Here is a 26,661-nt window from a genome sequence, read left to right as displayed (position 1 = left end):
TCATGTTCCTGAAGTAATCACATAAAACAAGCAGATGTAGATAGCTTATGAAAACAAGTGCATTCTAATAACCTAGACAATGTGGCGTTTCAAAGAAATACAAGCCTTCGAAAGGGTCAATCTGTACTTCAAATGGCTTCAAAATCAATTCTACAGATAAATTTAAAGCTAATTACATGAACGTCCTCTCTGTTTGCCTCTGAAGGATCCATATTCCTTCAAAATCCCTTTTTTGATCTTTCATATTGATCAATGGAACTTACTCCAGTTACAATTACTCTTGGATACACAACTTCTAACCCTCAATACCGGTCAGCATCTAATCTTTCACAAGTTACTGTTTCTGAGAAATCATGGGGGAAATCAAGATATAAGCGATCCCAACCATGACCTTCTAGGGCAACCTGAAAACATACCTAAACAGGTGTGCTTTTTGACAGAAATCAACTTTGCTAATGTTTGAGCATGTATTAAATTATTTTTTCCCTCTCTCTAATATTCTGAAGCACCTTGAACACCTAATCAAGATGTGTATGTACAAGATTGATGTACACTGTATTTTCATTTTTAGTAATAGTAGTATAAACTTTCTTTCAAATTGTAATAAGGTGCAGCACTGATATACACATGAATACAAAAACTTACTTTAGTTAAAGATAAATTCCAGTTTTGGTAACGATCTCAAAATGACTTTTTACAGAATCTAATATAATGACCACCCAAGTGTCTGTTTGTATGAATAAAAAATCTGTGCCAAAAGATTCTGGAAGAAATTGTGTAATTGCTGAGAAATAAGCAAAATAAGCGCGGATTCGGTCACTTCCGTCGGGTCTTTATTCCAGCAATAATAATACACTGTCCCACGTGTGCCTATCTGTGTTGGCGATCTTCAGTGTGGTCGTATATCAGTTTAGACTTTATGATTTCACAAAGTTCAGTTTATGTAACTGTACCAGATCTAGATCCAAGATGATATAGTCATACTTAACTTTGGTTTTACAGACTTTCTCACGAAATTAGTGTTTTACTGCAACTACTATCATTTAGCTTTAATACCATTACCTTATTATCAATAAAATCTTTTCTACAAATACAATGAAAATGAAGAAAAAAACTAAAGATGAAAATTAAATTTGTACTGAAATAAAGTGAATTTACTGTCAATTGAAAGAAAGATGTGACTTGCCAATCAATCATATATTTGTCATCATTTCATCTCGCAGTTTTATAGGCTCAGAAATCTAGGTTTATATTTGACAATCAAATATATTTGATCAATATCAAAGTCCAGAAAGAAAGAGCAAACATCAATGAATACCATTCAAAGCAAATTTACACTGATAATGAAGTTCTTTGAGCCATCCATGATTAAATTCTACTTTAATTGCTCAAATGTTCCAAGTTAAATATTGATAGCAAGTGCATTTTGGGTCTATTCCAATATCAACATTGTTCATTTGCATTTATAATCTTAAAATTAATGAAATGGACTTTGCTCACTTCAATTAGTCTCACATTGCAACAAAACTAAGGTTACAAAATTGGGTGTAACTTTTATCTGTAAAGCAAAACTGAAAATGAGACTATTCAGTAGTAATATTATGTGGTACTCGGATTGTGATTGGCTGAATGAATAATACACTTAAAGATAAATTCCAGTTTTGGAAACGATGTCAAAATGACTTTTTACAGAATCTAATATAATGACCACCCAAGTGTCTGTTTGTATGAATAAAAAATTTGTGCCAAAGGATTCTGGGAGAAATTGTGTAACTGCTGAGAAATAAGCAAAATAAGCGCGGATTCGGTCACTTCCGTCGGGTCTTTATTCCAGCAATAATAATACACTGTCCCACGTGTGCCTATCTGTGTTGGTGATCTTCAGTGTGAAAGTTTTTCAGCGTAGATTTCAAGATTTCACAAAGTTAAGTTTATGTAACTGTACCAGATCTAGATCCTCAATGATATACTGGTTTTACAGGCTTTCTCATGAAATCAGTGTTTACTGCAACTACTCAGTACAGTACTTGTTAAAGAGAAATGTCAGTGACATTTCTCTTTAACAAGTACTGTAATGGATTGCTTATATTCAGTTGTTTGGAGACAGACAGATATTATATATTCAGCAATGTTATTGTTATCATTTGTTGTTTGGGGGCTTTGAGTAGAATATAAAGTTGTAAACACTATTGATGGGGCCTGGCAAGGCACTAAAGTCCATTGTTAAGGATGCTCTGGTTTGTTGACCTCAGCCCGCATTTCATTAATCTTCAAGATTTATTGTGATGTTATGTATAAGAGGAATTGTAAGAGCAATTACATTCATTTATTTGGTTATTTTTTTCTTTAAGAGTGTTCCAGAAAGTCCTGGGCAGTAAAGCTTTGTTAGGTACTTTATTTAATGAGATAAAGTAATTCCTGTTATTTCTGCAATTTGCAAAGATACATGAAAGAGAAGGCTACACAATAAGCCGAGGAATTTTGTTATTTAAGGCAGACAATTGGGCTTACTTGGCAGTGGAAAAGAACAATAGGATTAGCTATGTTGTTGACAGGTTAATTTCACTGAGGTCATTCAAGAATGTTTTAGAATTTTACTGCTCCTGGAAGAAGGAGAATGTTCTTCTTGTAGACAATACTAGAAGCCTCTAGAATAGTGAATACTAGAACCTTCCATAATAGTGAATAATTTGTATGTAAGCAAGGACATCATCATATCAGATCAGATCACATCATATATCAGATCAGAGCTAAGAGTTTCATGCCAGACTTTATGTCAGAGCAGACTTTATTTCCATTCTCAGAGCTCACAATGAAATTACAAAACAGATAATAGACAATACATCGATACATTTAAACAGGCATAATATACGAAGAAAATATAAAAAACAAAGGTAATAAAATGGAGTTAGAAGGATACCCAGTTTGAGATATGACTGTTTTTCCATGAAGCCCAACTTTGATCAGAGTTTGTATGTACATGTATCTACAGTGCGTCCCAGAAAAAACGAAACCGAGATTCAGTGAAATCATTTTTGCTATAATGATTATAAATTTGCTTCATGAAATGTACATGAATGGAACGATATGTTTCTCTTCTTTCATTTGACGCCCATGTCAACTTTCATAATGCACGCATGACTGAGTTAGAACAATTGAAAGTGGTGTTACCAAATTTTCATTTGCACAAGCAATTTGCGATTTTAAGTTTATTTTTACTGGCTTTTGACACTGTCTATTTGGAAAAGATCATGGCTGAAATATCCATCTTTTTTTTTCTTTTTATGTGAGACATGTGTAAAATAATGATTGATACATGGTCGAGAAAATGTTGCCTGAAAATGCGCTCGATTATACAAATACTGAATAGGCACGAGTGCGATGGTGCGAGATTTGGCATGAGGGGAAAGAAAGATGCTCTATTCAACGAGGTGTTAGCCGAGTTGAATAGTGTTTCTTTCTTCCAGTCTTTCCCCCAAAAGTAATATATTTTTTTATTTGGCAGCCATTTCAAAAGTCTATAGTTTTTTTGGGGGGCGACACACACGGTAGAGTGTCTTGTGTTTTATAGATACTGTGTACATGTGAGAATATATCACACAAGACACTCAATAATTAACACATAAAACATAATACATACACCAGCCAAAAATATCCAAAGCCAATGGAGAGGGATAAAAGCCGAAAGCTTGGCTGAATAAATGTGCGACAATTAATTGGTTTTCAGTAGCGTCCTATCATCTTTTCTTTTTTTCTTCTCATTTCCACTTTGTCTACTTATTATTTTTTTACTTTGTCGAATGAAAATTTGATTCATAACATTATCGATTCTCTCATTGGCATGTGACTAAATTGTGTATATAACTATTTTGCAAAAAATAAGCGAAACTTTATTCAATGTCATAACTTTTTTACTCTACAGCAGATTTTGATGAGATTTTTAGCATTATGCTTGTCTGATTTTTCTCTATTGATTCAAACCAACATTTTTTTTGAGGTGGATTTATGACCTTTTAAAACACTCACCTGACTGTCAATTCCAAGAATAATGAGCATGAAGAAGAACAGAATGGCCCAAAGTGGCGCAATTGGCATCTGAGAAATCCCCTCAGGATAGGCTATAAACACTAGACCAGGACCTTATGGTAAATTCAGGGGAGAACAAAGAAAGAAATACATATATACCGTCAGTATCTCCGTTGTGGTGGCATCACGACAACAATCAATAGACTACATTTTTAATCAAGTAACATTGTTTCCTAAACTGTGGATGATGATGAACACACGCTTCAAAGGAAATACCTTTTATAAGGAATGGCAGAAATAAATATGGCAAATTATAGTTAAACAAATGCTATCTCGGGGATTGGTGTTTAGAAAAAGTTACCCTGGATATTTAAGCATCCATATATATCTAGGTCTATATCCCCTTCTTATGAAGAAAGAGCTCATGCAATGCATGTTAAAAGTATCCCAAGAATATTATTTGTATCCTTCCAATGGGGTTAAGAGGAGAATGGATAAGAGTATTAGATTAAATGAAGAAAGGGAAGTTAATAATATTAAGTTAATAGGTATATCTAATGGTGTGAAAAAATGAGCAATGAGAGTTATGTTCATCCAGTGTTAAGTTATGATTAGGGTTGAGTGGTCAGGGGGGGGGGATTAATGAGACAGAAAGGATGCGTTTATAGGGGGGGGGGGTTAATGGATAATTGCCATGTTTATCTCTGCCATTTTTTACAATGACTCTGACTCTGAGAGGTTCATGCGGGATTGCAACTAATGAAGCAAAACAAAACAACAAATTAGACCCCTTATCATAATTGTTGCCATATAACTTTCTCATTTCTCATTTGTATTTCTCTTTAAACATGGCCCAGCTTCATATCATTTTGGAATGCATCAAAATAATACTGAACAGATTTCATCTCTCCCGCACATTTTCTTACTGACAAATTCTCCATTAGGGTCCTAAAAATTCACACCCAAAGAGCATATAAGCTTAGCAGACCCTTTCATAGATCTGGGAATAAATAAAAATGATCTAGGTAAACGAAGGCTACGATGGTATCTACAGTAGCATCATGAACACCCTTCGCATTAAGGAATCTATAAACTCTTGGAAAAAAACCCTCAGTATTTTAACAATGTAATAGTAGTTTCTATAAAACCTGTAGAAGTAAAATATTAATGAATCTAAATCAAGGACGTTTTCAATCACTGGTCATTCCAAAATATATACCCTCCCTTTTTCTATTTACTTGATTGGGAGTACATATGTCAAAACTTTTTTTTTCTCCAAAAGCAGGGTCCATTGCAAGATTACTAGAGAGAAGTTTGATATTACTTGTACCATAACCATTTTCAGAAAATCTTGAATAAAAGCCTCCTAATTTGATCCCTACCCTATATTCCATTCAATCACATGAACCATCTTTCAAAATTTTATTCGTTCGAAAAGTTCCATGGCTACGCATCACTGAGATATTCAAGTCTAGTCTAGAGTTTGATATCATTTGTACCATAACCCATTCCAGAAAAAAAATTGAAAATTTTAAATGCCCCTATAAGACCATAAGCATGTTGATCAACTAAATGTAAAGCTGAATGATTCACACACACATGCTTCCTGATACAGATCTAGAACAGACAAAAATGATGAAAAGGTTTACACGAAGTGCACAAAGTTTGATCACGGTCTATCCAAATTGGGATTAAAAGAAAAATCCTAGCCCTCGGGGGTCATAGAGAGTTTTACAGCAAATGGGATGGGGGGGGGGGTCACACTTGAAAGCATTTTCTTTTGGGTACATATAAATATAGTAGAAAAGTAAGTAAAAACTTGTCACTCAGCACATAAACTTTACAAATTATCAGAGTAATTCGATATTAGCATTACAGTAAATTAGGACACTACTTCATGAAAGATGAACATTGATACCGCTATTTATACAGAATGAATGAGATGGATCAAATAACGGCATTCAAAGTAGAAATATATCTGTTCATTTTGAAGGGCTAAAAGCTGATTTTGAAATTGCAATATAAACACAAAAGGTAAAATTAACCTATCAGCAACACAGTTTCAAAAACATCAACTCTCAATATATATATATATAAAAATCCAAACATCTGATGAGTCTTGATACATGGTAAAGGATATAATATTCAATGAATCAAGTGAATTCCCATTGATAAAAAATAACAAAAATACACACTTCCATAATGATGTAGCTACACATGAAAAAAATATCAGAAAATGTTGTATTGTAGAATAAAACAGTATTTTTAGCTTCTTATTAGTAATGAGTATGTAGATCGATACAAATAAACTTTTAAACAAACACTGAATAAAACATATTGTATGTCCATTCTCAATTGATATACTGAAGTTGTCTGGGTCTTTTGATATTTTGTCAGTCAATTTGACGAGGCCGAATCAGGTTCCATTAAGTGTGGCTACGTACTCACCACATACTTACCAAAGAATGGCGGGCAGAGAGCCGCGATAGAGACTTTAAACTATATGATACACACAAAATGAATGAATGCATAAAAAATATGCCACGGAGGGCATGCAACATAGACCTATAACAGTTTTGGAATGGAAGCCATCCAAACAAATTCAGTTCCCCCTCATGATATTAATTTTTATCCGGATGGAAAGCAGTCTCATGGGTGAATTTGAAGAAAAATTTTCTCTTCACAAAGTTTCTGACGAAGCTAAGATGATGCATGAAGCACAATCACAGCAATAATATATCATATTTAAATGTAAATTGCTGGTAAAGAAGTAATATGTGATGACAGAAAGAAAATATAGCAATTGGTCCTCAAAATTTCTTTTCAATATCCTTGAAATTTTTCTAAAATCAATAGATCCAAGCACATAAATTTCTAATTTAAAGACAATTACACTGTATCCTCTGATGACTCAATTTTATTTCAAGAAATATAAGCTCTCACGAGTTTTGTAAGATTAGTTAGCAATCCACCAGAATTCTAGTCTAGCCTGCATATAGGGAGAAATGTAAGTTGATATACGTGTAAATGTGATAGATTATACCGAAGCCTTGGAAATGGTTAGCCTTGGGGGTGCAAAAGTGTTTTCTTTTTTAACTTCATGCATAATTTACTGCTTCTGGGATTTGATGGGTTAAAGGTAGACCTTGGTCCACTTCACTATCAAATACCATAGCTTCCATTTTTTGGGGGTAAAAACAGTAATATTAAAGAATACGATAAATACAAATCTGGTTTTCTTTTTATTTTGAAGGTTTCTACCATCTTTGACAAGATGAATATTTGTAGAATATCTTTTTTCGAATTAACTGTCAGCTTCATTTAAAAATTCAGTCATCATACATAGAGGATTTATCTATCCAAACTAAAAGTAACCTTTTTTAACAGCTAACAATGCAAGAAAACACAGCAATCACAATATACAACTTTCCAATCTATAATCGGTTTAACTGAGTTTTAAAAGTTTGTCTATATAAGAGTTAAATAACTAATACTCATTATCAATGGCAGTCTTCAACACTTCAGTTGAGTATGCCTTCATACGAAATACTAAATTTATCATTCTATCGATAAAAATAAAATAATAAAATGCAAAATTCTAAAATATCAATTCGATTGTGAAAATACTTGCACATTCCCATGACGTTAAGATTTGAAAAAAATGTGTGTTTCATGTATATTTGGTGTGCTTGTATGTGTGTTCATGATTTGATTATCTTAATAATAATAATAATAGCAAGTTGGATTTATAAAGCGCTTTTGGCCTGAGGATAAAAAGTGCTGCTGTCATTACCCCCAACTTTATCTGCGCTGCCCATATAGTAGGCGCTCTGGCATTCAAGGAATTCCTTCCTTCCATTCACCTCACCTGGGTTGAGTGCAGCACAATGTGGGTAAATTTCTTGCTGAAGGAAAACACACCATGTCTGGGAACCGAACCCACGTCCCTTTAGATCGAGAGACTTGAGTCATAACCACTAGACCACAACGCCCCCACAATAAAAAAAAAACATTTCAGAATGGATATACATTTCTTCCAAATGAAAAATATATTGCTTCTCAAAGAGTATGAACAAAATAAAAAAATGGGTATTAAGATTCGTCAAAGACAAAAGTGAAAATCCATGGCATTTAGTTTGGGCAAAACACTGGCAAAATGGCAGGAATCAAAAACTCATGCCTATAGCTAATTAAAAACTGAATGGATAAGCCCCATCCAATGACCAAAAGTTCAATTTCTCAACTGTGCTATATTCAAATCCCCAAAAATCTCTGCCTAAGTTTGAGTTCCATAGGAACCCACTCATTGCACCAAAATTCCTTCCCTGGTGAAAATTGTCAACCAAAAGTTCTCAATCGTCTAACAAAGCACTGTAAAAAGTGCAGTCAAAATTCACTTCAGCCACCAAAATGCAAGGCTTACAAACAGAGGTTTGTAAGGTTTAAAACCAGAATAATCTCGTCAGCAAAATATGTACTGATCAACAACCCCCAAAAAGGGGATCCAAAACTTTGCAAAAACAAGAAAGATATGTTACGATGGTAATTGTAAGAATATGAGACGTGCATATACTGATGTGTACATGAGATACCGAATTATGTAATGAATGCCTATGAAATGAATTACAATGTAAGAAAAATAGCTGAAAATTGAATTTATTCGTGTTCTTTAACTGCCTATTATAAATCATATAAAATAGAAAAGGGTGATTATTGTGTGGCTAAAATCCTTTTCTGCTATAGATAATGATTTAATATAACATAGGAATCCAATTTCAACTGATACTTTGAAAGTTTCATGTAGAATACAATAAATCTTGATGATTTTGTTTTAGGATTGGTATTCCAGTTGAATGAAATAATGTAACAGAGTAAACAAAATCATTGTTTAATAGAACATCTCTTTAAAAGGATAAGCCATATTTTGAAAATGAAACAAAAATTATTCTTTTGAAACAATAATAAATATTTATATATTTAATATTTCAATCTTTGATAAGGATGACGGTGAAATGTAAAAAAAAAAAAGATATTATTATCATGATGATGCATGTTGATTAATGCTTTAAAATGATTCCATGATCAAAGAAATTGATGTTTATCTCCCATGTCTTATTAATGTCACATCTGATTGTAATATAGTAAATACTCTTGTAAACTGATGTAATCGGATTTCAACCAAGAAATTTTAATTTGATTTGTGAAAACCCACTAGAATAAAAGTTGTGTAATTGGTTAGTGTATATAAACACAACCTTTTCTCAATTAAATATTGATGTGTATGTATGTGATTAGAATCGTGTTAATTCATATAATTCATGTATAAACGTATATATGTTTCATGTTTGAATAAGTACTGTATATAAGTTAATGAAAAAAATGCCAAGAAAAATGCAAGAAGTTCACGCCCATTAGCTAATAAGCAGAAAACCGAGCAGAAGAAGAAGCTTGGTGGCTCTACACAAATACCTGACAGTGAGATCTCTCTAGCTTTCTCTGCTCCTCGTCCAGGGCATCCAGGTCTGCGATGACTGAGAGATACTCACTGTTTTTTGTGTGTTTTGTTTTTTTTTAGCTTGGTTCTGCTTTAAGAATTACCTGACGTTGCAACGTCCTCAACTTCAACCCCCTGCCTGCCAGCCATGAAGCCCAAAACGGAGAAAATCACAAAACCAGAGTACAGACTTGTGCCACTGTTTGTACAGGCGAAAATGACTGCATCCCTATATTCAAAGACGATCGGGAGTAAAACATCAGATTGCGTCACATGGTAATGAGATGGAAGTTCACAAACCCTTGTGATTGGTCCTTCTGCTCATGATTCTTACATTTATCTCAAATAAAACAAGAACCATAATTGGATATATCAGAGTCTTTGATTAAGAAGACAAATTCTCATTTTTTCCAGGTAAACTTAAACAATTTGTGGGTAACTAGCAAAGAATTTCTAGGGAAAACCGAAAGAAAAAAAATTCAGCAGAACATTCCTTCACCCATGTGAGTCGAGTGTGTGAACTTCCCAAAATAATTACAGACGTATTACATCCCAATTGATACATAAAGCCCTAAATGTAACTTAAAGAGGCTTTGGAGAGGAAAAAAAGTCCAATAAAAAAATAATTCAATAAAGAAAAAAAATGGAGAAAACATAAACAAGTTCCTTATGTTAATTTCCTATCCTAACCTATCCACTGAGCCAATAATGATCTTTGTGACTAATTTACCTGACGAAATTGACATTAAATTTATTATAACTGCCAAGAGCAGCCATGGTGCCAAGACCAATAGAATAGGAGAAGAAGATCTGTGTTGCAGCATCCATCCAAACCTGAATAAGATCAAAGAAACAAAAAAGAAACAAAGAAAAGGTAATGAGGCATGAATATTTTATTGAAACTAGTTATTCACAGATGGATCAATAGTCGAGATGAATCTGGATCTAAATCTGAAAGAAAAAGAATGTGAAAAAAATTACAATACCCTGACCAGGTTTTTATCCCAGAGGGCCGTTTCATAAAGCTCTTCGTAAATTAAGAACGACTGGTCATCCTTTCTTACACGCTTAACCATCGCCAAAGAATATATCATTTACCACAAGAAAGGATCATCAGTCGTTCTTAAAGTCGCTCTTAACTTTCGAACAGCTTTATGAAACACACACCAGTACCCTGCCTTGTTGAGTCAATGTAACAATCTCATACAATCCGATCTCTCATTAGCCCTAAACCCTGGTTGGGGGTTGGGTGATTTTATCCCTTTCTTTTTCTTAATATTACTTTCGATCCTTACCAATTATGAAATCATTAATGAATTTATAATACATGACATTCATAAAGTGTCTAATGCATTCACATCTAATATGGTACAACCGTAATAAAAAAACAGAAACCAAAACTATTTGATCATGGTATATCATAAATATATACATCAATCACAATAAACATCAAAGTGGTGAAGCTTTAATTCACAAACACCTAGAATACGAGTTGAGTCTCTGGAAGTAAACCAAAACTACCATAAAACAGAATCAGGAGTGATATACTGTACATTGTAAATACAGGTAAACACTTAAATGTGAAATATTATCTCCTCAAGAAGTTTGGAAATCTGACTTTGATTGATAATCCCTCATCAGTTGTAGTAAATATCGATGAATAGATCATTTAATTCTCTTTAAAATGATACCCTACATCAATGATATGATTGTGGTTCACATGGAGGTGCAGTACTGCCTTGAAATGTGGGGCAAGGTTAAAAATCCAAAAGTTGCAAAATGACACGTTTAAAGTCACTGTTCTTTTTCCGTGGTGATGAGTTTCTCAGAGGTTTCTTTGAATTGTTTTCATGCACCTTAACATCAGCATTAACATGGAATCAAACACACCTCTGCACAAACAAACTAATATGCATGGGTATTTTAAACCACAACTCAAACCATGTTATCTCACAGAACCATCACTACATAAACAACAACAAAACATAAAATATGAAGGGGCTTGATTTGAATGGAATTTAATCTCTATTGGCACAGACAAAAGAATCATGTTCTGTATCGACCATTCATGACTATTTCTGCTCGTTTTGCAGCTTTTCAATTGAAACCTCATCCAACACTTTTGAATCCTGCTCTTTTCGTGATGGCATGATCATAACAAGCATGGTATCATTTTAAAGAGAATTGAATGATTTTTTGAATGATATCAAATATGCATTGTGTTAAATTTGGAGTTGGAAGAAATTAATGGCCAAACTCAGATAAAGAAACTTTTTTGCGGGGTTTATTAGTAGTACAAAGCTGCATCCTGTATTAGCTGTAAGAATCAGTGTCAAAGTGAAGTGTTTTTTACCAATTTTGTATGCCTAATTGCAAAGCATATACAATATGATAGGATGATATATTTGATTGACATATCAAGTAAAAAAAATACATTCTTTCTCAATATCAATGATTTGATTTAGTTTGATTTGAGATTTAAATCAAAACAACAATTTATTAATGAAGTTCAATTGATTTGATTTGAGATAGAAAACAAAAATTTCTTGAGATACTGAAAGAAGCTGAACCATCAATGCCAACTGCAAGATCAAAGTTTACACTAAGATTCCTCTCATGTTTTTCTCAGCATCTTCCACATTCTTTTCAGCCTGAAGATTTATTACAGTCTACTCTCATAATATGAATTAAAGAGAATAATTCAAGATCTACATATAGGTCTCTTCCCATGTAAAGGGTCAAATAATATTCAATATGCGCAAAAGGAATTCTATTTTAGGGGAATCCTATTCATTAGCAGTAGTATAGATTATGACTCACTGTACATTAATATGTGAGAAACAAATATCTTGCATAAATCCGATGAGAGACTTGCAGTCCAGAATTAATTTCTTTTTACATTATCTCTATCATATTCTACCCCAGAAAAATACAGACAGCTCAAACAAGGATAACGTAGAACATTTCATAAAAAAATTGATGTAAACGCAGGAAGTTATGACATTCAAAACTAATGCTTATTTTTCACAAAACAGTGATATATACAGCTCTGTGATATGCAAATTATGAGAAAATCAATGATGCCCCAAGCTCACTATTCATATATTTTCTATTGTTTGAATTATACACTATTTCAATGTGAAAGATATTACAATTACCAATTTGACTGAAGCACAAAATGTAAAAAAAAAGGAATCCTACATGTTCAGGGAGGAATTAAACCTTGATTCGCATGCCAATGGGGAGAAAATCAAAATATTTCGTATTTCATATATGTAATGAAAGCGAAAATGTAAAATTCCTTATTTCACATTCAGTTTTAATGAATTTTCAGTGTTATCTTGTTGCCTTTTCTCTTTTTATTCAAATCAACTTTTAGTTCAGGTGGACTTCTCCTTTAAATTGCAAAAATCTAAACCTCTGCCCCTCCCTCCAGAAATAAATAAACAATAATGATTTGATAATAATTAGGAAAAAATATTTCTTTAAATCAAGAATTAGAGAAAAATTACATCCACTGTTTAGCAGTGAAAGGAAATGTAGATTTAGTGAGCCACTGGATCATGATATGTTCTAAAAATGAACTTCCTGATAAATATACCTATCACCAGGTAAACTTCCTTGTGAAGTAATAATTGCTGCATGTAAAAATACACTTCAGGAAACAAAATGCAACATTCTCTAAACCATTTCAAAATATTTCATGTTGGTATATTGGAAGATTATTAACAACAGTCTGCGAAAAGGAGAGAAGTACTCATCCAGGGAAAGTGTCTTACATCTAGACCATAAAAATTTATAAGAATAAACATATTTTATGGTATATACCTACTTAAGATCATAGTAAATGTATACTTTTAAGCACATGAACTCATTTTCAAAATACACGTATGTCTATCAAATACCTTTCAGGTATCAAAACATATAACATATATATTTTTGTTGATTCCCAGATATTCACAAGTAATTTTTCTGCGAAACATTAACTTTTGTAAATGTAAGAAATTGTTACCTGACTATCTCCAAGCCTCCTAATATCTGGCTTTAAGTAGAAGTAAATACCATCAATGGCATCATCTAATGTAACGGCTCGTATCAGTAGAATGGTGAGAAGAACATACGGGAAGGTAGCTGTGAAGTACACAACCTGAAAGAAATTTAAAAACATCGATAAGTTATTATTTTCATATCGCATTTGATTATACTAGCATATTCAGTAATCTATCAAGTTAAGAAAAGATATCTTGCAAATTTATTCCCTTGTCAGAGAGAGAAAAAAAGTTTGGTCACAAAAGCTCAAGTTCAGTCAAATGTTTTACATCAGACTTTTCACATGAGACTTTGGTGACTTTTAATCAAAGCACTGCATCACAAATACAAACTACGATGAGTGCATGACAATTGTATTATCTACGGAAGTGCTTGAAAGGTCACGTAAGCTCCGCCCCCAAAAGATGTTTTAGAGGTCAACCTTTTCAGATGAAAATTTCGTACCGTAATTTGAGTGAAACTTAACTGGAATTCACCTCCGGATTAGAATTTGTATTTGTGAGTGCGATTAACGTTCTAATTCTAGTTCGTCATTATATTTTCACTGGACTCATTCAAATTACGATTTTGGTACCGTGTGAAAGGGCGGAACGTGCAAGTTCCCCCACATGAAGCTGTATGTTGCATAGCAACAAGAAATGCAAAACTATGTATATCTGCATGGCAATTGATAACACAGGAAGAATAATGTTCTAGCCTGTAAAATATATTTGAATAACTTTTAATTGAGGATTAAAAAGAGAGGACTTTTCAAATGAATTCTTCATGAGTACAGAGTGGCTTTGGAAGATATACAATACATTGCTGAAATTCTGGATTCAATTCCAGCAATTTCATGACAAACAAGTGGAAACATTTGCATCCACAGCCTGAGTCAAATGACAATCATCATGAAATTTCCAAGTTAACACATGGATGTTCGTATTAAGAACAGTTTTCCTTTTTAATTACTTGGGCCCATTTGTGAAAATACTTTGTCTAGCCAACAGATTCAATGCCTCTTCAATTCTAATATTTGCCAAAGGTTTAAAAAGATAAATACAAAGAGACAACAGATTGATGCTTACAGCTATCTGATTAGTATTTAAAACCATAACATACTCTGATAAATGTGAAAGAATATGCCCCCATGGATGCAGTTGTGTAATTTTCTCTTTGGTGTTATCACAATCTTAGATATATGTTCAGGACTCAATTATCAAAGTCAACCCATCAGCAATATACACTCTCACAGCCTGGCCGGGGGGGGGGGGGGGTAGTCAAATGTATTGCTGTACACGTGTGTGACCAAAGAAACACAATTAAAGGGTGTTTTTTCAGTTTTGGACGCGGGCCACACGTGCACTCGTTAAGGGTATCAAAAACAACGATCTTCAATTATTTCAAAACACAAGTTTTTTCTCTGTGTGCAAAATAACCTCCTAAACAAGTTTTTTGCGAGCTTTATTTACACATTCCTGACAAAGTTATCAGAATCTCAGCTACGTATGGTATACCCTTTGAGGGACCATTACTGACTTGAGTTCTCAGTGTACCATTAGAGGAACTGGGTTCTTATACTCTCAAACACACTTTTATATATCATCACCACACTCAGAGATAGAGTTGAACCATCCAAGAAACCATTTCTGACCGAACCATGACATTGTCATTTGGCGCACCATCAAAGAAATCATTACCACAAACATACTTTCAGATACGGTGTACCGTAACTACTCCCAACTATATCATTAGAGGAACAGCTACTAAGTTATCATACTCTCAATAGATGTTGAACCATCAATCAAAGAAATCATGAATCCTGATCAAGTCATTCTTAGATAAGCAGCAACATTAGAGAAACCGTTACTAAGTTTTTTCATTCAATTTATCAGAAGCAAAAAAGAAACTGTACCCTTCTCATTCATGTTGTTTATTGTAACATTCTTTCCTGTCTGACGGGTTCTTTTAATCCAAAAGCTTTAATTGCCAAGTTTACCAATATAGTCCAGAAGACATTCCCAATAAAACATGACCTAGAAATGCTGTTAAGGGCAAATAAAATCATTGTCATTGTCATTGGCAAGGTCTTTTGGTTGATTTGTGTTCTAGATGGGATTTGAAGTAAATTTAGCTTGGTTGCCATCATCTTGCCAATCTTGGTCCAATTATTTGAATTAGTATAATTTTACTTAAATGTATTATGCTATTTTAAACCAGGAAGATAGTAAACATTAAAGGATACCATTTTTCTAAGGGTTCTAGTCATGAGAAATTCAATCAATATCATAGTTTTTATTTTCAAGTAAAGCATTCATTGTCATCGGCATAATGAGGTAATAAGCTAATTAATATAAGTGTAATATAATATAGACCCTTTTGTGAATGTATATACAGAAAACACTAAATCATACTTCTCTTCTATGGTTTTATATGACGAGAAATTCATTCATGTCAATGGTTTTCCTTTTTTATGCAGTGACATTTACATAATTAACATAAGCATTATTCTCCAATTAACATACATGTGCAATGTAAAATTTCCTTTCTCGGGATATTGACAATTTGTGTCAGTCGGACACATACGGGGCAGCTGCTCGCTACTCGTATAAGCTAATGATGTCACAAATGAAAAACTAATAATTTTCTTCAAACCCTCAACATACAGGTATTTCATTTCTGCTGTATACATAAAAAAATTGTCAGGGTAACACCCCCCTCCTTAAAACAGGTCAATGGAATGCGTCCCAAGGAGAGAAGCATACACAGTAAATTTGAGTTCTTGATTCGCTAAGGAGAGAAACCTACCCATTTCCGCATACAGGCAATAACCATTACCATATACTTCGCAGACAGTCAGCTCAACAAAGACAAGTTCGGGAACCTGACATCCCCTATAGACTAGCTGCTATGAGGTACGTATTGTTAAAGGGATGGTCTGGGCTGATAATATTCATGTCCAAATAAATAGAGTAAAATTCACAGAGTCAAATGCTGAAAATTTAATTGAAATCTGATAACAAATAACACAGTAATTGAATTTGAAGTTTATCAATATTTTGTGAAAACAGTTACATAAACATCGTCATGAATATTCATAACGTGGGCTGATGATGTCAAATCCCTACTTTATTACATGAAATCATAAATGTTAATTTTTTCAGTATGTGTCTCCATTATCATGAAATAAGATGTGGCAATAAATAACTAATGGACTTAATCAGTTGTCAATCCAATTTCATATAATTTCATATAATAAAATACAAAAGAACAAGTGGGTATATGACATCATCAGCTCACCTAATGAATATTCATAAAGACATGCCTAGAACTGTTCCACTGGAATAACTTTGTTATTTGTTATCCAATTTTGATCAAATTTTCAGTATTTTGCTCTGTGAATTTTACTCTATTTATTGAGACAAAAACAGTTCCAGCCTGGATCATCCCTTTTTTTTATTCACTTGCGCCCATTTGTGAAATACCTTGTCTAGCCAATGGATTCAATGCCTATTCAATTCTAATATTTGCCAAAGGTCTAAAAAGATAAAAACAAAGAGACAACAGATTGATGCTTACAGCTATCTGATTTGTATTTAAAACCATAAGATACTCTGATAAATGTGCAAGAATATGCCCACATGGATGGCAGTTGTGTAATTTTCTGTTTGGTGTTTATCACAATCTTAGATATATGCTCAGGACTCGATTATCAAAGTTATAACCCATTAGTAACTGTGCTTATATACTCTCACAGCCCGGGGGAGGGGTCGGGCAGTCAAATGTATTGCTGTACTCATGCACGACCAAAGTATTTCCAAACACCCCCTAAACAATTTTTTTTCTTCTCTGGGGATCCATGCTAATATTAAACACACAAAATTATTTGAACCTAGCTTAAACGTCAAGTCCACCTCAGAAAAATGTTGATTTGAATCAATAGAGAAAAATCAGACAAGCACAATGCTGAAAATTTCATCAAAATCGGATGTAAAATAAGTTATGACATTTCAAAGTTTTGCTTATTTTCAACAAAATAGTTATATGAACGAGCCAGTTACATCCAAATGAGAGAGTCGATGATGTCACTCACTCACTATTTCTTTTGTTCTTTATTGTTTGAATTATACAATATTTCAAATTTTACGAATTTGACAATTAGGACCTCTTTGCCTGAAGCACAAAATGTTAAAATAATGGAATTCCACGTGTTTAGGGAGGAATGAAACTTCATTTTACATGACAATGACGAGAAAATCCAAATATTTCATATAATAAAATACAAAAGAAATAGTGAGTGATGTCATCAACTCTCTCATTTGGATGTAACTGGCTCGTTCATTTAACTATTTTGTTGAAAATAAGCGAAACTTTAAAATGCCATAACTTTCTTATTTTACATCTGATTTTGATGAAATTTTCAGTGCTGTGCTTGTTGAATTTTTCTCTTTTTATTCAAATCAAGTTTTTGTTGGGGTTAACTTGTCCTTTAAGTTAAACTGAAGTTAGTGCATTTCCAAGTACTTCAGAAGGGTAAAATGAAAGCATGTCAATGTGACCTTGACCTTTTGACCTTAAAATCACGAGGCATCCTGGTATTCATGCTAGTATCATACACACGAAATTATATGAGCCTAGGTAAAATCAAACTTAAGTTATCATGTTTACAAGGAAAAGTTAACGGACGGACACCGAGCACGATACTATAATCCCCTACCGAAATTTAAGCGTGCCGCTTGCTAGTAACTAGCATGCGACTAGCAGGGCACTCGCTTAATAAGCGAGTGCATGCTAGCGAACAGTCCCTGCTCGCTAAAAGATCGCTTAACTATTACTCTGCACGCATATCACACGCTTATTAAGCTAACCGCATGCTAGTTACTAGCATGCCGCAAGCTTGCGCAAGCTAGTCGCACGCTTCCCGCAAGCTTGGAAATTTCTGTAGGGGATATGTCCTGTCTAGGACAGGCGTATAACAAAAATCAGTGCTTGGGGTCTATAATGCCTATCAGAATAATCAAATGTGTACTCGGATGGACCGTGGGTCAGCTGCAGATCTATTATATGTACAAATGAAAATATATCCCTTTACTAACATGTTATATCTGTTTTATAAAACATGACCCGACACTCCTATCAGGTCCCTAAGTTCATCCGGCTCTGGTTCCCTGGTTGTTCCCAAATGGGGTACGGGCTTTTGCCTATGCTGGCCCTGTTCCCTGGAATGATCTTCTCTTGGTTATCTGTGAATGCACTTCTATTGACACATTTAAACATTACCTTAAGATGTGTCTTATCAATGCTTCCTATTGCTTCTGAATCTATTGTTAATAAATTTAATTTCTCTCTCTTAATTCTTTCTTTCCCTGCGCCTAATTTGGCACTCTGTCGAGTGGATTTACATGTATTGCCCATTACAAATCCCATCTATTATGATGATGATTACCCTCAAATACCAATGAGTGTTAAAGAATCCTGTAGTGAAACTGAGGCAGTAAACAATCTTCATCCACAGATTCCATAAGTCTGCAGTATCGTCTTTGATATGAATGAATGAGGTTATGGAATTCACACCTCTCTGACCTACTAACACTGCACGTAACCCTTAATCCAGCTTTCCCATGAGTTGCCTTCAAGAAGCATGTACGTTTGTAACTCAACATGTATTCCTTGCAAGGAATGACATCCCTCTAGAATCTACCCATCACTTATAACATTTGATATGTTGTTTATGCAAAGTTCAACTATTGATGTATGTACTAAGGTTCATGTGATAACATTTCATTATTGAGATGCAGCAAGCCGTGTTGGCTGCTCTATTGTCAGTACAGTTAGTGCTGGTCGATATTAAATGTTATATTTTTAAGTGCAAAGACAGCATGGGTTGGGGTCAAATAACTTTTTGCCCCAAATCATTTTTTGGGTGGCATCCCCTCAATGTTTAAAGATCCAGACCGGACCCGAAAATGAAATTGACAAATTATATACCAATCGAAAGCTTATAAGCTACTAAATACAGCAAGGTATGCTTTATTCATTTTTACCGCTTCCCAGCTGAGTATTTTGATTAAGAATATTCCAATTATCGGGCTTCGAACCCCGCTTAGAAAATAGGCTTTATTGTGCTTTTCACCTGCCTCGAGACCGTGACGTCACGTTGTGTAAGAAGCGTCGTGATTCCATAGGTTTGTACACAGAAAAACTGGGTGATTTTTTTGCATTCCAGATAATGCATTTTATTCTCTTCACTCCTATCACAGAGGGATATCACATATATTTTTCCCACAAGCTTGAATTTATGAAATCTACAGTTTTTAACTAGTTTTTGCCTTATTTTATTTCCTGCTTATTTGGCGCAGATTTCAATTCTATCTGCATTTAGATTATGTATAACAACTTTTCCTGACATAGCAATTTAGGCCCAATAAGAGCCAAACAGAGAAATCACAAAAAAAGGTACTGAATTGTTGTAGGTTTACAACAATTTGAACAGTGAATAATTCTGAGTGCCATTTTCACCTTTAAACGTAAAAAAAATGGATTCATAACATGGAAATGGAAGAAAATACCCAATGCTTTTGTACACAAACCTATGGAATCACAAACCTCCAGACACAACGTGACGTCATCATTTCCAGGCGACGTGGGGGTGCTCAATCGAAGCGTACTTTGGAGGAGCAGTTTCTTTGATTTTTATTTAATATTTTTAATTATTGGAAGGAGATATATGTAATATTTTTGGTATATTTGTATTGTATGAATCATTACCTTTATTTTGATATATGATTGTTTTTACACCGGTCAGGGTCTTTAACAAATTTTTCTGAAAAAGGTGTCAAAATGCTATTAAAGGAGCACAAACTGCATTTATGGAGCTGGTTCTCTCTGTTATCTGAAACAATAAAAAAATTCACCCTGTATAGCCCACCACTAATATAAAGTAAGTTTAAAAGGAGGGGGGTATGTACATGTATAATCATCACATGATGCTGAAGTTATTACACACATGGTGTTTTATTATAAATCCTGCCATAAATATGTAATTTATGATATGAATTCAGGAATATCTTATCTACAATCAGGTAATAACAATGTTCAAATATATACCTACTTGAATTTGATATTGGCACCACTTATCTAGATTATAGCAAAATAAACTAAGTGCTTCCACAGGTGCATATAGAAATAAGTCAAATTCTGTCAAAGAACAAATCATATTTTCCCCTTAATTTTTAATATTTGGGGGTAATTATAAATCAATTAGTTACCTGTAAGATACCATATATGAATCTTTCAAATGTTATTTTTAATTTTTAAGTGTTTTGTTCTTAAAATAGATGTACTGGTAATATAAGGATAAAATATCAAATAAATCATGCAATGCGAAAAAATAAAGTGAACAATCAAGTTTTAGAAATCACTATAAAAAACATATATCAGTCAAAATTCTTAGGTGAAATGACCTTCAAAATTAATTGTAAAATGTCACAATCAAACTAATACCTTAATATAATGCGCTCTTTTGCCTGCGTTCTATATTAAACTGTTATAAATTTGTTGGATTAAATGCCTAAGAGGGGCAGACTGCCCCCCCCCCCCCCGACGAGTCACAACACATGCCCCCTCTTTTGAACTTGAAGACCTTCTTTTTTTTTTTGCTTGTCATTTTTTTTAAGTATGAAATGTCCTTTGTTTGCGGTTGAAGACCTCTTTTTTTTGCTTGTTAATATTTTTTTGTACAAAATTTCCTTTATTTGCAGTTGAAGACCTCTTTTTTTGCTTGTTAATTTTTTTTTGGTACGAAATTTCCTTTGTTTGCGGTTGAAGACCTCTTTTTTTTTGCTTGTTGGTTGATGGTAATTCAACAAATACCCCCAACATGGCCAAAGTTCATTGACCTTACATGACCTCTGACCTTGATCATTTGACCTGAAACTCGCACAGGATGTTCAGTGATACTTGATTACTCTTTAATATGTTTCAAGTTTCATGAATCAGATTCATAAACTTTCAAAGTTATGATGGTAATTCAACAGATACCCCCTATTCGGCCAAAGTTCATTGACCCTAAATGACCTTTGACCTTCATCACGTGACGTGAGACTCATGCAAGATGTTCAGTGATACTCGGTTAACCTTATGTCTAAGTTTCATGAACTAGGTCCATATATTTTCTAAGTTATGATGACATTTCAAAAACTTAACCTTAGGTTAAGATTTTGATGTTGATTCCCCCAACATGGTCTAAGTTCATTGACCTAAATGACCTTTGACCTTAGTGGTGTGACATGAAACTCAGGCAGGATGTTCAGTAATACTTTATTAACCTTATGGCCAAGTTTCATGAACTAGGTCCATATACTGTCATACAGTCTCACTCTGCTATGCAGGTGAGACAAAAATGGCAGTAACAAAGATTGGTATACAAGCAATTGGTCCACTTGTCAGATAGTCTTATACCACTTTGGCTAAACCCATTTAGTCTACTATCAATCTGGCCCAAATACTATTCAGGTCTACACTACACTTGGTCTAATACCCATTTATTATTCTAATGCCTGGATGATCTATTTCATCTACTAATCATTTTGCACTTGGTCAAATGAAGATTTGGTTCATAACAGATTATCTAATGAATAGACCAAATAGATATTCCATGAAATTGCTAGACACTAACTGAAAATTAGACTAATAAGTAAATGAGCTAAATGGCAATATGACCAAAGTGTTACAAGACGAAATGGTTTTAGACGATCTGAGGTTAGACCATGTGGGATGTGACTAAACTGAAGCAGACCAAGTGGAAGGTTTTATTAGACAGTATAGGAAGTTTTCGATAGTTTACCTTTCCAGAACTTTTGACTCCTTTACAAATACATAGATAGATGAGAACCCAGGAGAGAATTAAACATAGGAGGAGCTGCCAATTCATCCCACCTAGATCATGAATACCATCTGATAAATGGATCTGAAGCACCTTGCGCCTGTTAAGACAAAAAAAAAACAGAAAAAAAACACAGGTATTAATCAATTGCTTAACAAACTGGATGTGCAATGAACAAGTCTATGGAGATTGAATTTAAATGTGAATGGGTTTACGCCTGACCACTACCATTATGTGGACACCATGCCATTTACAAAAGAATGGAAAGGGGTGCTTTTCAAAGGCTGTTTGGTCAGCCATAGTTTAGATATGAAATATGAAGCTTCTGTCTGGTCTGGCAAAAAGGGGTTCAATTCCAACCAAGACTGACCTTGCTCAATATTAGCTCCAGCAGTTTTGAAATGAATCCAGCTTGCCTATGGTTGGGGATTAGTGGCCAGTTACACTCTTGATTTAGTTTGAATATTTAAGATTTTTTTTCATCTCAAATGATTTGAATTCAAATCTACATCCAAATCTTAATATCTCAATCAAATATTTGGTTGGTCCCACTGCTGATATACTTTGAATCCACACTGTAGGCCTACACAAAGTGTACTCAAAATCTTTTCAAGCATTAGGCCTTATCTGCTGAAAATCATACAATAAAAACATTTTCAAATGAAAAGATTATTTTGATGAGTGCATATATGTACATTAATGAAAGTCCAAGTAAGAACTAAACAACAAGAAGTTTTTGGTCTGTCAAGCTCTGGGTAGTCTAGATTAATTGCTCAGGCAAAATCTTGGTCTAGATTGGAATGGGGGGACAATAGTCCAAAATTCTGATTGATTGAGTGATTTTATTTCTCATGATAAAAAACAATACAAAATATATACATTCAAAATATAAAACGTTAATAATTGAATTACATAGCAAGGCTCCACACTAACTTTTTTTCTTGGTGGCCCAAACAATCTACCAAAATCATCAATTTCATATTTTTGGTGGCCCTAAAACAATAGAAAACATTACAATTTATCAAAACTTTGGTAGCCCAACCGGGCCACCAAGTGTTGGCTTTTACAGAATTTTGGTGGCCCGACTCTCATTTTTGGTTGCCCCGGGCCACCGGGCCACTGCTAATGTCGAGCCCTGTACATAGTAATCAGGTACATGAATTTGAGATTATAAAAAACTTATAAGAGAAATATGGGAAAAACCAAAAAGCTGAGCAGGATTTAACCAAGAAGTGATAGTTTAATGATTGACCATTTGATTGTTTGATGATTTGACCAATGTGATGGTTAACTGATGAATAATGATGATGTGGTATATCAGACAAGAACTTTTTTCTTAACAGCCTTCTTGGCCAGTATACCAAATGCCCACAAAACATTTCAAAGCAAGAAAACAGGGGGATATCAAACCAGAATTACCTTAATAATTTATTTGTAAGTAAATTAAGGATTAATATTAAAATTGCACAAAGCCATTGCACCACTTATCAACTAAGAGCAGACTGATGACCAAAAAAATGATGACAATGACAAAAAAATAACATTACCCTTAACATGAGTTGCCATTGATCTGGAATTCAAAGCAAACATAATTATTTGCCTTTGTACAGACAGGAAAAACCAATTAACCTTCATCTAAATATAATCATGGGAAAAGGTTGGATTGCTTCATTTACCAACTGGGTACAGGTTGATCCACATTTTATCGATATTTAAAGACTGATTATCTCATGTTAATACAAAATATACAAAACAGGAAAAAAAAATGAATGCTCAAAAAAAGACATTAACTTATTTTTCTTTTTATTGTTAATGAAACTAAGGAAATCTTCTGACCCATTTTCTTGATAGAATGGCAAAAAGACAAATTGATGAAAATTATAACGCTTTGGATTTCAATTTTCTTCAATCAATCAAATACTATAATCTAAAGAAAAAAAAGAAGAAAACTTAAGTACTAGTAGAATAAAGCATATACTGCCATCTGCCTCTTATAAGAAATCTTATGATTTATGTCTTCATACAAGTCATTAAAGTATTATTTCTATTGAAACAGTGTTATATTGGCTCTATCAATACTTTAAGACTGAAATTTTAACTTGTGGGATGTTCAATGTGGTCTGTCATAAAGTTGGTTTGAACTACAATGCGTATCAATAAAACGGGACTCAACAGTTTTGAAAAGTCTATCAAAATTTTATGTGAAATCATAATGTCTCTACTTTGATGTTAAAAGATGCTCTTAAGTATTATCTTTCAAATGCCATTAGAAAAATCAGTCTTGTTCATGCTTGAGCAAACACAGAACGCTTTTGTCAAAGATTAAAAAATGGCAGAAAATGAGAAAATATCGATCATCAGACTCCTCGTAACCTTTTCATTCTCTTTGTCATAATTTAAAAACTATTCTGTCAAAATTCATTTATAAAACTATTGATTTACTTGAATTATCATTTTTTTAAAAATATTTTAATATAGAACATTCTTTCATAACATTGTTGACCCAGTTAAGGGGATTTATATATATATTTTCATTTTCTGCCATTTGGCGCAAGGCTTTTTTTTAACCCCTTTAACCCCTGACAAAAACGTTTTGTGTTTGCTCAAGAATGAACGAAACTTGTTTTTCTAATGGCATTAAAAAGGTAATACTTAAGAGCATCTATTAACATAAAAATTGAAATAATAATGCAAAACAAAATATTGATAGACTGTCCTGTTTTTATTGATAGCCACTGTAGAACGATCTCTGAATTTCAGGTGACACCACACTTGCTCCTGACACATTTGCTTCCGTCTAAGTTTTTGGTTCAGAATAATGTGAGGCCGTGTTTATGCTTCCACTTTTCAGGCCGGAATCAGCGTTTCCAGACGTGATTAGTCCAAAACACGGTTGCGTCCATGCTTACTTTCATTTAATCGCTGTTTCAAAACGCCGATCGTAAACTCACAAAAAGGTGCGTTTGTAAACGTTGTTTGACCAGAATCAGGGTTTCTGGGGAAGTATAAACAGAACCACGATCGTAAACGTGTTTAAATGACGTCATTTGGTACATGCTTCTGGTGAGATGAAAATCTGCGGGCAAATACAGTCGTATTGCTCCATGTAATCTCTACGTAATAGCAACAATCGGAAAAAAAAAATTCGAAAAAAGGCATGCCCAATTTGACCTCGCTTTACGATGCGAAGCCAGCTGGAGATCAAGATTTGCTCTAAAAAGTTGAGCATAAACAGCACTCCCAGAACCACGTTTACGATCGGCGTTTTGAATCGACGTTTGAAATCGCTGATTCTGTCCTTGCAATGGAAGCATAAACACACCCTAAGTTAGGTTTATTCTTGGCTTAAAGTGCAGGTTTTCAATTGTCAACTTTCCCCCGATCAAATGTAATGGAAACGATTATCAGCCACATTTTTTCTAACAGACTGTATGAGAATTAGATTTTAAGTCAGAATCCTGATCAATTAAAATAAATTGAAATTATGGAATCAATGATAAGCCTATGGACAAGCTGCTCCCTTTACTATTCTTTGACGGATTTTCACCCACCCTTTATTAAAGGGTAAATGAAATCCTTGAAACCTGTTTAATGCTATCAAACAGAATAATAAGAAAGTTTAACATAATAAGAAATGTTCAGGATGCTAATGGAGATCCTTCAATCTGCAAAAGGCCCACATCTGTGGAAATAGTTCACTTAAATTGTGTCTTTTTCAAGTATACATTGGTAGTTCCAGTGTATGATTTGTGGGAGCACATGTACTGGGCTTACAAGTTTCACAAAATACTTTAATAATAAACGAAGAGTGTTTACTATATGGAATGATCAAAAACACATTTTTTGTCCAAAGGGCACAGATTGTCATGTGTCTTATTACACAATGGTTGCATTGATTGTAATCTGTTATTTACAGGTCAAGTCCACCTCAGAAAAATGTTGATTTGAATCAATAGAGAAACTTCAGAAAAGCACAATGCTGAAAATTTCATCAAAATCGGATGTAAAATAAGAAAGTTATGACATTTCAAAGTTTCGCTTATTTTCAACAAAATAGTTTTATGAACGAGCCAGTTACATCCAAATGAGAGAGTCGATGATGTCACTCACTCACTATTTCTTTTGTTTTTTATTGTTTAAATTATACAATATTTCAATTTTTATGAATTTGACAATTAGGACCTCCTTGCCTGAAGCACAAAATGTTAAAATAATGGAACTCCACGTG

General features: G+C 33.7%; 1 protein-coding gene across 3 annotated transcripts in view; it reads right to left on the bottom strand.

The window, feature by feature from the left end:
- The window catches only part of LOC121418237 (sodium- and chloride-dependent GABA transporter 2-like), a 74,386-nt gene that overhangs the window by 9,173 nt on the left and 38,552 nt on the right, over positions 1–26,661 (bottom strand). For all 3 annotated transcript variants that reach the window (XM_041611986.1, XM_041611985.1, XM_041611984.1), the window contains 5 exons: positions 22,395–22,533; positions 13,533–13,667; positions 10,251–10,354; positions 9,625–9,749; positions 4,027–4,139 (listed from right to left, as the gene is read on the bottom strand). In XM_041611986.1, coding sequence (XP_041467920.1) covers positions 4,027–4,139; positions 9,625–9,749; positions 10,251–10,354; positions 13,533–13,667; positions 22,395–22,533 — 616 coding nt within the window. The remainder of the gene's footprint in view (positions 1–4,026; positions 4,140–9,624; positions 9,750–10,250; positions 10,355–13,532; positions 13,668–22,394; positions 22,534–26,661) is intronic.

The sequence above is a fragment of the Lytechinus variegatus genome, chromosome 7, assembly GCF_018143015.1.
Source record: "Lytechinus variegatus isolate NC3 chromosome 7, Lvar_3.0, whole genome shotgun sequence".
NCBI classification, from domain to species: Eukaryota; Metazoa; Echinodermata; class Echinoidea; order Temnopleuroida; family Toxopneustidae; genus Lytechinus; species Lytechinus variegatus.
This window is presented reverse-complemented; position numbering and strand designations above follow the sequence as displayed.